This window comes from Mauremys reevesii, linkage group 2, assembly GCF_016161935.1.
Source record: "Mauremys reevesii isolate NIE-2019 linkage group 2, ASM1616193v1, whole genome shotgun sequence".
In the NCBI taxonomy this organism is placed as follows: Eukaryota; Metazoa; Chordata; order Testudines; family Geoemydidae; genus Mauremys; species Mauremys reevesii.
In genome coordinates this window covers 227,508,650-227,521,017 of record NC_052624.1, presented here as the reverse complement: position 1 = coordinate 227,521,017, position 12,368 = coordinate 227,508,650, and the positions used below count along the sequence as shown (strand labels likewise).

At 42.3% G+C, this 12,368-nt stretch overlaps 1 protein-coding gene across 5 annotated transcripts in view; it reads right to left on the bottom strand.

Moving 5' to 3' along the window:
* TRIM55 (tripartite motif containing 55) overlaps nucleotides 1-12,368 on the bottom strand; it is a 74,611-nt gene that overhangs the window by 21,619 nt on the left and 40,624 nt on the right. For 4 of the 5 annotated variants that reach the window (XM_039525163.1, XM_039525164.1, XM_039525161.1 and 1 more), the window contains 5 exons: nucleotides 11,267-11,500; nucleotides 9,740-9,762; nucleotides 9,499-9,623; nucleotides 3,602-3,804; nucleotides 1,023-1,310 (listed from right to left, as the gene is read on the bottom strand). In XM_039525163.1, coding sequence (XP_039381097.1) covers nucleotides 1,023-1,310; nucleotides 3,602-3,804; nucleotides 9,499-9,623; nucleotides 9,740-9,762; nucleotides 11,267-11,500 — 873 coding nt within the window. Of the gene's footprint in view, nucleotides 1-1,022; nucleotides 1,311-1,362; nucleotides 1,455-3,601; nucleotides 3,805-9,498; nucleotides 9,624-9,739; nucleotides 9,763-11,266; nucleotides 11,501-12,368 lie in introns of all 5 variants that reach the window. The other variant, XR_005594196.1, reaches the window with a different exon arrangement.

Genomic DNA, 12,368 nt, shown 5'->3' with positions numbered 1-12,368 from the left:
GTTTGGCACCCAGAAATGGAGCCATTCCAAATTAGTGGATGCTTTTTAAATTTAGGCCTTAACCAATTTACACACACAAAAGCAGGCGCATGTGTGTTGTGCACATTTTTCACATGTTTCTCAGCTCCACTCCATGAATCTTTGGCCCATTAAGAATTACATAGACTTTTCAAACAAACAGAGAGGAAAAAGTCAAATTTGGGGTCTGCCAAATTCTGACAATGTACTTTTAAGAAGAAAAATAAAAAACACATGACATCCCATTATTCCATCAATACCGATGTCATAATAGTGATAGTCTAATACAGGGCTAGCATTTCTGATGCTCATACTGATCTTTGATCATATTGCAAACACTCTTGAAAGAAAACTTTTGGAACAGTTATTTACAATGCAAAATTAACTTAAATCACACCGTGCTTTTAGCATTGCTGTCAGAAAAACAAAAGAACCCTGATGCTTACGTAGCCCAGTGTGCATAGAGAAAAAGCTAACCAAGAGCAACCGTACATTCCAGATGTGTGACAGATCATATAGCAGTAAAACTACAGTAGGTAAGTCTGAAGCAACAGCTGCCTATGCAATGGTTGTAAATTGCATGTGACATATAGATTCAGATTTTCAACATTGCATAAAGGTAACTGTGTGGATTTGTTTGCCACTAATGTGTAAATACCTGATGTGTGCAGACATAGCCAATTGGACATGTGTCTGACATCTAACTGACCACATGCATGAGTGCCTCAGGTATTTGCTTCCACACATTGGGTACATTGGCACATAAGTTAGGCACAAGCAAATATATGCACACCCCTAAGTTTGAGAGTCTGGCCCACAATACATTTTTAATCAAATGTATTAATTCATGGACTTTATTGAAATCACACTGAGTTGTATTTCCATATTTCTGAGATAATGGTTTGCCTCTGCATTTTTTTTTAAAACAAATTTTCCTTCAATATTATATTCCATTTGGACCCCGGCTGCATGCAAATACACTTTGAGATACCATTAACACTAACCTGGGAAGTAGCTGCAGTTGTGCTAGTTTCCTTACCGCTCCCAGGTGCACACTCATTGCTTGTTGCTGCTTCTGTAGTTTCTGCCTTCTTTACATTCATTTCCAGAGAAATGGATGGCCCTACTTGGCCCAACCCATCACTCAGCTGGGTCAAACTTGGGCTGCTTGCTTGCCGTGATTTGGCCTTATACCAACTAGGGTAAAACAAGGGATCGATGGTTTCTGCTGTTGATGGCATTTGTGTTTCAGACTCTGCAGTCTGTCGAGCACCACTTGGCACAACCTCACCCTTCATCAGGATAGATAAAAAAAAAACACACAAGCAGAGTGCACTATGTTACCTTCCTGTGTTCAGCCCGTATTTCTCTGCATTCCATGTTTGTTTTTATCTCACTGCAAACAATTTATTGTTTGAAGTCCAAAAGAATTACAACTGAAATACAGAGCAAAAGTGTCTAGCATTTGGATAATATATGTATGGAAAATACAAACACTGGGTCAAATCCTGCAGCCCCACTTAGCAAAACTTCCCATTAGCTTCAAAGGGAACCTTGGTTGAGAAACGACTGAAGGAGATGTTCCTTTCATTACACACTTCGGGCCTGATTCTCTTCTCAAGTATAAATTAGGAATAACTTCACCGAAGTCAGTGAAGTCACATTATAGTGAGAGAAGAATGAGGTCCTTTATTTTAGAGATATTGCCTAAAAAATATCCAGTGTACAGAAATGTCTAAGTGCCAATCTGGAGGTTCTTACTCAGAGTTACCTGAGTTCATACTCAAGTAAGCACCCATATCTGCGTAATCACTGAGCTAAACTATACTACACAATGCGTAAGAACTTCCAGTACTAGCCTCACACATTAAGATGACATATGTGGGGTCTTACCCACTGCCTACTGAAGTCAGTTGGAGTCTTTTAAATCACTTCCTTGGGTTTGGGATTGGGATAATAATTTATTTTTTAAAATAAATATACAGAATTGTATCACTCAACATTGATTCTGTTGACATGAGCAGGCAGAATAAACAGACTATAATGACAATAGAGATAAATGCTTGCCCACCACACGACTGTTTATATATAATAGTTGACTGTAATTATACCTTATCCATGACTGGAGCAGCTGACAGAACTGTACCCTCTCTATCAATGTCAAGTCTTTCCAGACTAGCCAACTGCAGGTTTTGACCACTTGGTGCCATTAGTACAGATGACTAAATATTACAACATTTTTACTTTGCTTTCCCTAGGCCAACAGGAAAAAGCTAAACTGCAAGCATCCCGCACATTGCATCCCCCACATGCCAGTCTGACCAACTCATAACGGCTTTTTTAAATTACTGATGGGCTAGACCAGCATGTCTCTATATTCTTTTTCACTCAGGAGGTGTCGGACTTCACAAAATTATGAGGCAGTTCAGTTTCTAATTAGGCCTGGTCTACATATGAAGTTAAATTAGTGCAACTCTGCATGTGAACACTCTTAAATCAGTTTAAATTTCCTTATTTAGATTTAGATTAAGTTGGTAAAGAATCAAGTTAAATAGATATATGCCATTTCTAAACTGATTTAAGAATATCCACAGAGAACAGGCACAAACCTGTGTAAGCCCTCAAATAGATCAAAGAAGTAATAAATCTAGATAATTTACTCCCCCTCCCACCTCGGTTCTGTTAAATCAGAACCTTGCCATAAACATGGACTCTTTATTTGTTTCCTTGTTTGTGTACCACTGTCAATGACCTCAGCATGGCGCTGGAGTAAGGACTTAACTGGAGTTGCAGAAGAGATTAATTTGTCCTGCTTGGTAAGTTAATTGCTGATATTGATAGTTGAAGGAGATTAGCAAGTATTGTTTTGGTGTAGATCTCACAAAGTATCAGTCATTGGTGTTTTATTTTAATTGTATTCCAGGAGAGAAAGTACAAAGATATCAAATATATCTTAAATACATGGCTTCAAATATAAAGATATTTCAAATCCAGAACGTGTTTGGGCTGCCATTTCATAACAAGCAGCCTTACTTCTCTGCATCTAACACTATGAGACATGAACTTCTAAATGATATCCCCAGTGACAAGACCACCAAAGGAAGGTAAATGTCATTCATAGGAACAAAAGTTTAGAGAGGTCAGGTAATCTGGCTTATGAACTCTTCAGAAGGCATGCTAAAAGTGAAGTTCTCTTGGTATACATGTTTTTATTTCTCATCTCAGTTATTATAACTGTTAGCTTCTACTAAGCAAAAGAACAAACAACAAAACTGAGCATCAAGTTGTCAGTTCTTAAGGGTTTTGCTCCAAAATTAGATCTTAATAACCAAATGTTCCTTCATTTACATAAGAGAACACTGTTATTGTTTTTTTAAACCAATGAACTCACACACATACACAGCTTGAATATAAGCAATGGCAGTAAAATCTTTGCTTTCTTCCTTGAATGGGCTATATTTTTGACATGTTTCTGACATATGTTTCAGCATCTATTGGGTCCGATTAGATCATTCATAGTGCTCTAGAATGGAGGAAACATTCAGCATAGCTGATAGGACAGAGAATGGTTGGATGCAATTACCTGACTAACTGAGGCAGCTGGTGGTAATGATGGGGCTGATTCAGTCTGAGGGCCTCCTGTTGTGCTCTTGGGTTCTGAGTCCAGCTGAGATTGCTGGGATACTTTCTCAGCTACCTCCTCCTCCTCACCAGATGACTCTGTGCGGACTTCATCAAACTCTTCACCTTCCATCACCTCCTCATCTTCCTCATCACCCTCCTCCTCTAATAAACATTCATGTAAGCACAGCACTAGGTTAACACAACAATACATGGGGTACGCTCTTTATACATCACAGAGATTTAGAAATATGAAGTTACTATGGTAACTATACAGTAGGTCTATTGATAGTGAAAGGGACCCACAGTGAGGGTTTTCTCAAGGGACAGTACAACTTGTGCTTTAATTCCAGCTGATGCTCATAAGGGCAAGACTGGAATCTGCCCTGGGTGCATGCAAAAGGAAGGAAGATGATGCAAGAGAGAGACAGAGACCAAGGAGGAGCCATCTCCTCACATGTTGCATCTCTGTGTACAGGTCTTGAGCGTAAGGACTGGGCAAGCCGGCCAGTGCCACCAACAGTGTAGGCTCCCCACAAGTGCTGGAGACAGGAACACACACTGCATTCTGCCACAGAGTGTTGCAGCAGTTGCATTCCCCTGCCTGAGGTAAAAAGCAGTGCTGGCAATTAATCGCAGTTAACCTCACACAATTAACTCAAAAAAATTAATCGTGATTAATCAGTTTTAATCACATTGTTAAACAACAGAACACCAATTGAAATTTATTAAATATTTTGGATGTTTTTCTACATTTTCAAATATATTGATTTCAATTACAACACAGAATACGAAGTGTACAGTGCTTATTTATATTAATGATTACAAATATTTTCACTGTAAAATGATAAACAAAAGAAACAATATTTTTCAATTCACCTCATACAAGTACTGTAGTGCAATCTCTTTATCATGAAAGTGCAACTTACAAATGTAGATTTTTTTTGTTCCGTAACTGCACTCAAAAACAAAACAATTTAAAACTTCAGCGCCTACAAGTCCACTCAGTCCTACTTCTCGTTCAGCCAATTGCTAAGACAAACACGTTTGTTTACATTTACGGGTGATAATGCTGCCCATTTTTTATTTACAATGTCAGCAGAAAGTGAGATCAGGTATTCTCACGGCATTGTTGTAGCCGGCATCGCAAGATATTTATGTGCCAGATGCGCTAAAGATTCATATGTCCCTTCATGCTTCAGCCATCATTCCAGAGGACATGCTTCCATGCGTATGACGCTTGTTTAAAAATAATGCATGAATTACATTTCTGACTGAACTCCTTGGGGGAGAAATGTATGTGTCCTGCTCTGTTTTACCTGCATTTTGCCATATATTTCATATTATAGCAGTCTCGGATGATGACCCAGCACATGTTCATTTTAAGAATACTTTCACTGCAGATCTGACAAAACACAAATAAGATTGTGAGATTTATAAAGATAGCTATAGCACTCAACCCAAAGTTTAAGAATCTGAAATGCATTCCAGAATCTGAGGGATGGAGTGTGGAACATGCTTTCAGAAGTCTTAAAAGAGCAACTGTCCTCTGGTATGGTGGTTGAAGCATGAAGGGACATATGAATCTTTAGCGCATCTGGCACATAAATATCTTGTGATGCCGGCTACAACAATGCCATGAGAATACCTGTTCACAATGGTGACGTTGTGAACAAGAAGTGGGCAGCATTATCTTCTGTAAATGTAAACAAACTTGTTTGAGTGATTTAGCTGAACAAGAAAGAGGACTGAGTGGACTTGTAGACTCTAAAGTTTTACATTGTTTTATTTTTGAATGCAGTTATTTTTTGTACATAATTCTACATTTGTAAGCTCAACTTTCATAATAAAGAGATTGCACTACAGTACTTGCATTAGGTGAATTGAAAAATGCAATGCAAATATTTGTAATAAAAAATAAATATAAAGTGAATACTGTACACTTTGTATTCTGTGTTATAATTGAAATCAATATATTTTAAAATGTAGAAAACATCCACAAATATTTAAATAAATGGTATTCTATTATTGTTTAACTGCGTGATGCATCGCAATTAATTTTTTTAATCGCTTGACAGCCCTAGTAAATAGCCTCCAGAAGCTCCCCTCGGGCATAGGGTTGCCAACTTTCTATTTGCAGAAAATCAAACACCCTTGCCCCGCCCCCTTCCCTGTCCCTTTCCCAAGGCCATGCCCCTGCCCTGTCCCTTCTCCAAAGCCCGACCCCTGCTCACTCCATCCTCCCCTCCATCTGTCACTCGGTCTGCCCCACCCTTGCTCACTCGCTCATTTTCACCAGTCTGGAGCAGAGGGTTGCGGTGCGGAATGAGGTGAGGGCTCCAGCTGGGGGTGCTGGCTCTGGGGTTGGACCAGGGTTCAGCGTGTGGGGGGTGGACTCTCGGCTGGGGGCCAAGGATTTCAGAGTGTGGGAGGGGGCTCTGGGCTGGGGCAGGGGGTTGGGGTGTGGGATGGGATACAGGTTCTGGGCTGGGGGTGTGGGCTCTGGAGTGGGGCCAGAAATGAGAGGTTAGAGTGTGGGAGGGGGCTCTGGGCTGGGGCAGGGGGTTGGGGTGTGGGATGGGGTACAGGTTCTGGGCTGGGGGTGTGGGCTCTGGAGTGGGGCCAGAAATGAAAGGTTAGGATGTGGGAAGGGACTCTGGGCTGGGGCAGGGGACAGGGGTTCGGGAGTGGGTGAGGGCTCCTGATAGGGGTGCGGGCTCTGGTATGGGGCCAGAGATGAGGTGTTTGGACTGCAGGAGGGGGCTCTGGACCTGGGCTGAGGGGTTTGGAGTGCAGGAAGGGGCTCCGAGATGGGGCAGGGGGTTGGGGTGTTGGAGGAGGTATGTGGTGCGGGCTCCAGGAGGGAGTTTGGGTGTGGGAGGGGACTCAGGGCTGGTGCAGGGGGTTGGGGTGTGGATTCCAGGCGGCCGAGCTGGAGCAGGAGATTGGGGTGCAGGAAGGGGTCAGGGTTCAGGCTCCAGGTGGCCGAGCTGGAGCAGGGGGTTGGGCTGTGGGAGGGGGTGCAGAGTGCAGGCTCCAGGAGGGAGTTTGGGTGCAGAAGTGGGCTCAGGGCTGAGGCAGGGGTTGAGGTGCAGGAGGAGGTGCAGAATGTAGGGTCCGGGTGGCGTTTACCTCAGACAGCTCCCAGATGCAGCCAGCATGTCCCTTTGTCTTCTAGGTGCAAGGGTGGCCAGGTGACTCAGCTCCGCATGCTGCCCCTGCCTGCAGGCACCACCCCCGCAGCCTCCATTGGCCGTAGCTCCAGGCAGCAGCATATTATCGCCTAGGCCAACAAGGCCTAGGCCTAGGGCGGCAAATTTGCTCACGATCCCTCCCCAACTCCACCCCTTCCCCAAATCCCCAGCTTGCCTCCTCCCCCAGGCGCACTGTGCTTCCCTCCTTCCACCTCCCTCCCAGGCTGCGCAAAAGCACTGGGAGGGAGGGAGAAGCGAGTAGTGGCATGCTTGGCAGAGCAGAGGTGAGCTGGGGCCCGCGGGCACAGAGAGTAGCTCGGGGGGACCGGGAACTGCTCCCCGCCCCAGCTCACCTCCACTCCACCGGTGCCATCCCCCAAGCATGCCGCAACTCCCCTTCTCCCCCCTCCCTCCCAGGCTCGCTGCGCAAAAGCGCTGGGAGGGAGGGAGAAGCGAGTAGCGGCACGATCGGAGGAGGTGGAGCAAAGGTGAGCTGGAGTCGGCGGGTACGAGGAGTGACTCTTGGGGGGGGGGCAGGGAACCACTCCCTGCCCCAGCTCACCTCCACTCCATGGCTGCCATCTCCTGAGCGCACCACAACTCCCTTTCTCCCCCCCTCCCTTACCGCAGGGGAGCAGAGGTGAGCTGCCGGGGGTGGGAGGGGCTGGGCGGGGGCGGCAATTTTTTGAGGGCCTAGGGGTGCCAAATTTGTTAATCCGCCACTGGCTCCAGGCCAATGGGAGCTGCAGAGCTGGCATTTGGGGAAGTGGCAGTGCGCGGAGTTCCCATGGCCGCCCCTGCGCCTAGGAGCCAGAGGGACATGCCGGCCGCTTCTGGGAGCCACAAGGAGCTGGGTATGGAGCCTGCCTGCCCCACTGCAGGTGGCCAACTGGACTTTTAATGGCCCGGTCAGGAATACAAAATTAGTGGTTAAATTAAAATTAGTAGATGTACTATATTTGGATTTATTAAAGCATTTGACACAGTGTTCCATGAAATCTTCCTCTCAAAATCAGTTCACATCAGCTTGGATATTAACACTGTCAGCATGGATTGAAAACTGACTGAAGGACTGTAAAGAAAGTCTTATGATAGATGACAGACTATTAACTTGAAGGGATGTGTCTAGTGGACAACCTCAGACATTTGTTTTAGTCCTGATCTCAAGTAACATCTTTGTAGAGGAAGGAATATACAGCTAGTTAATAAAATCTGCACAGATTATACCAAATTGAGAGGAGCTTTAAATACCAGCGAGGATACAGAATTAATACAAAGTGTCTAGAGTAATCAACAACATGGGAATTAAATGGCAACATGACAGTCAACTAGGAAATTGAAGAGTGGCCAGCACATCCTTCAGCTCGCGCCACTTCCTGCAGCCCCCATTGGCCTGGAGCAGCGAACCTGTGGACGCTGCAAGTAAACAAACCGGCCTGGCCCACCAGGGGCTTTCCCTGAACAAGCGGCGGACTGGCTTTAAGAACCACTGGTCTAGATGACTTTGAGGTCCCTTTCCTGCCCTACATTTCTATGATCCTATGATGTATTAACTGTAGTTTCAAACTGACCATATATTTTGTAATGATAGGGAGAGTCTTATATTTCACTCAGTAAGATTTTACTAAACCTTTTCATTGGCTTACATCTTTTGTATGACTAAGAAGATACCAAGAACAAATTGCAAACTAGACAAAGTTATCACAATGAGGAATGTTCTTATATACTGATACAAGAAATCATCTTGAACCTGATCTTGAAAGCCCTCTGAAAATAGAGGCCCCACTGACTTCAGTGGGAGTGTTAGATGTACTAGGAGTTCAGGATTGACCCCCTTACGTTGACACTATATATTAACATACATCCTAGTAATGGTGTTACTATCATATGAAATGTAAATGTAACAGTAAAGCCCAAGGTTAGTAGGTAAAGTATAGAGGACCAGCCTTGTGATTCTCTATATTTTTAGATGTTCAAGATTTTAAGAGAGAAATCTGTTTATTTCAACTATTCAGACCCTCTGATTTCCCATCATTTTGTAAACTGAAGCGTAACGGTGCCCTGTTTGCATGCTACTTTGTTAAGCACAGAATAGTAACTGTGTACTATTTCATCTATTCTGAAATATCAGGCATACAAATGACACCAGAGGAGATTCCTAAATGTATAAGAATATCCTTGTTCGTCTCCATAAATGTATGATCTTGAACTCCATTTACATTTTCAATGAAATTTCTATGATATAATTAAAAAGAAAAATATATTATTCATAGTTACTTTTATTAGTTTGCATTATTCTATTTCTTTAATGATTTTCTACATCAGACAGTCCATAAAACTGCTGTTTCTCATTGCAATGACAGACTAGTACCTATACAGGCCCAATCCTACAGCTCTTTTACATGAGTAATCAATGAGTAAGGGCTGAAGGATCAGGTCCTTAGGAAAGAACTGAGTCTATATTAAAGGAAAATAAGAATCAACATGTTACATGATTCTAAACCGTGGTGGGTTTTATTTGTGATTATAATTTATGTTAAATGATCTAGGTACATTTGTGGATAGAGGGGAATACCTGATTTGAATTTTCCTTACATGGTATCGTCATGTAAATTGCACACAACTGAAGAGAAAGAAAGCTGGTTTGGTTACATCAATAACATACCTCTGTAAAAGTCAATTTCTCTTATTATCTTTTCTTCTCTATTGAGGCTGACTGTGAGATGGCTCATATTTTCATAGCCAGGCTCTATTTTTTCCATCTGAAATGCGTTAGATGCTTCAGTAATTCTAAAATAGAGATATTTTGTTATTTGCATCTGGGTTGGCAAATAAATGTTTACAAAATGGATAATTTATGATAAATATCAAAAACACACACTTCCTTTCAAAGAGGAAGTACTTACTTTTGTAGCAATGCTTTGACATTCTGTGAAAACAAAAGTGAAATGATGGAATGCTTAAAAGGTTAATTTTATTAAACAGCTTTTATACTTTGATACCTGATTCTTACATGTACTGTTTCTAAATATGCTAGCTTGAGCCAGGGGCTGCTCCAGGCCCCAGCACGCCAAGCGCGTGCTTGGGGCGGCAAGCCGCGGGGTGCGCTCTGCCGGCGCCATGAGGGCAGCAGGCAGGCTGCCTTGCTTGGGGTGGCAAAATCCCTAGAGCCGCCCCTGGCTTGAGCTCTCATTATAAAGGAGAGCTATGAGGCCTATGACTAAGATTAGACTGAGGTTGGAACTAGCTTACATGTGAACAACAGTGTGCTTTAGGCCCTAATTCTCATTTACATTAAGGGAAGTGTAAAGTGTAAATGAGAATCAGGCCCTTAATTTATTTTGAGATAGATATATAGGCTCCTATGTAGTGCACACACGGACAAAACTGAAGCTGACCAGCCTGACCAATATTCCCTCCCGGACACGACCCACATACCCCTGGCTCTCCTTGACAGTGACTTCTGTTTCCTAGAAATTGCACTGGGCAAACTTTTCCCACAGACTAATTTAGCCAATGCATTGTGCCCTTTTGCTATATGTAAATTAACTGAGAATAGGCTTTTGAATTTTTACAAATGTATCATTATTCATAACTGTTCCACGAACATTTCACTCTAGCATATTTCATTCTCGGACTATGTCTGACTATTCACAGTGGGTGATTGGTCACCTCTAGTTCTGACGCCTTACAGTTCCACATATCCTACAGAGGGTTTTCTGCCCTTCAGGATGAATTCCTGTTCCTGCACATTGTTCTTGTAAAAAAAATCCTCCCTGCTGGGGGTCAGATGGGATTTTAAGATTTCAGGATGGAAAGTCACATGAGACCAAATCCTACTTGACTGAAATCAATGGGAAGCTTGCCACTGGTTTCAGTGGTAGCAGGTCCAAACCCATAGTAAGAAGGAAGGATAGTCTGATAGTTAAGGCATTGGAATGTCACCTAAAACTTCTTGGCCCTGCCACAGCCTGTGTGGCCTTGTGCAAGTCACTTAACTTCTCTGTGCCTCAACTGCCCATAGGCAAAATAGGGATAATAATACTCCACTACCTCACAGAAGTGAAATGGCTAAATCCATATACAGAATTGCGGGGTGCTCAAATATTGCAGTGCTGGGGTTCATATAAATATATATGAAAATATTGTTTCTGCATCCTGGTTGGATGACTGAAAGCTTATAAACATGACAGTATTTTTGGTGTGAATAGAAAATACTCGTATTCTCCTCCTTACCCCTTTGTTTGCATGTTATTCAAACGAAGAAAAACCATTTCTGCACAGTGTTGTGAATGAAAACTGGTTTGTGTGGATGTTCACTGGGAAGTGAACAAATAGGGATTGTGCTTGAATTGAAAAGTGAGTCACAGTTTGTTTGTGATTAATTTCCCCCACTCTTTTCCTACCTCTGTTTAGACTCCTCTGAAATATACCTGCAAAAACACTGCCATTTCTGGCTCTTCCATGAACTGGATTCCTGATTCAACTAGCTTAGACACTGTCTCCAAGTGATCTGCATACTTTTTCATCAGGGAGCGGACATGTTCCAGTTTCTCCTCTTGGTTTCTAGTGATTATTTGTGTCATCTCATTTTTCCTTTCTTCCAGTATTGCATACAGATAATCAAATTTTTCACACAGTTGCTCTTTTTGTCTTCTGCAGCATTCCTGTGAATCATTTGGTTTTTGTTAGAAGTGTTATGTTGCTTAAAAGTGTTTCTATTTTTACAATTACTTGGAAGTGTTTTCATCAAAGAAATCCTTTTCTGAACAATACAAGGTTTTTTTAAAGACCCCCAGAGACTTTTGTAATTTTCTAAGTTAAATCTGTTTGAACAAAAAGTTTTCTGAATACTTGTGAATATTTTTAAAAACAAATCGACTATTTCATTTCCAGCATGCTAAAAAAGCTGAAAGACATTTGTGTTATGTTTGTAGCAATACTTAAGAGTTCATAGGAAAATCAGGAAGATAATTGCTATATTAATAGCCAAATGAGCAGAACAGGACAGATCAGCTCAAATTAGTTCTAGAGAAAATTCCATCACCACCAGAGCTCCTGAAATGCTACGGTGAGCACCTATTGATCCTTTACCCTTAAGGCCCCTTTACATCACTCAGGTAGCATGAAGGGGCTTAAAGTGGGTGTCAATTATACTACTTTTACTGTGCACTGAATGAGGCAGGGGTCCTGTGCCAAAAATAGCATGTGGTCATGTTATCATAATAATGCACAAAATAGGAGCAAATTAAGGTTCCAACCTAAATTCTAGCTTTTCCTAACGTTCAAACAGTTGACTGTGCAACCTAAATAATATTGCTTTAGTATAGTTATTTTTACTGTAATAAATATGCCTGTGCCGTACCTATGGTCATTCATGTTGTCATTTTAGCAGAACTCACAGGCTAAAAGATTGGGGTGGATGAATGTTTGGACTGAACATAACGTGCTGTGGGAAGTGGTGTTGGTGAATTTATATGTGGTTAATTGATATGTGGTTCAGTGAATTTATATGTGGTTCGTTCAGTCGCTACC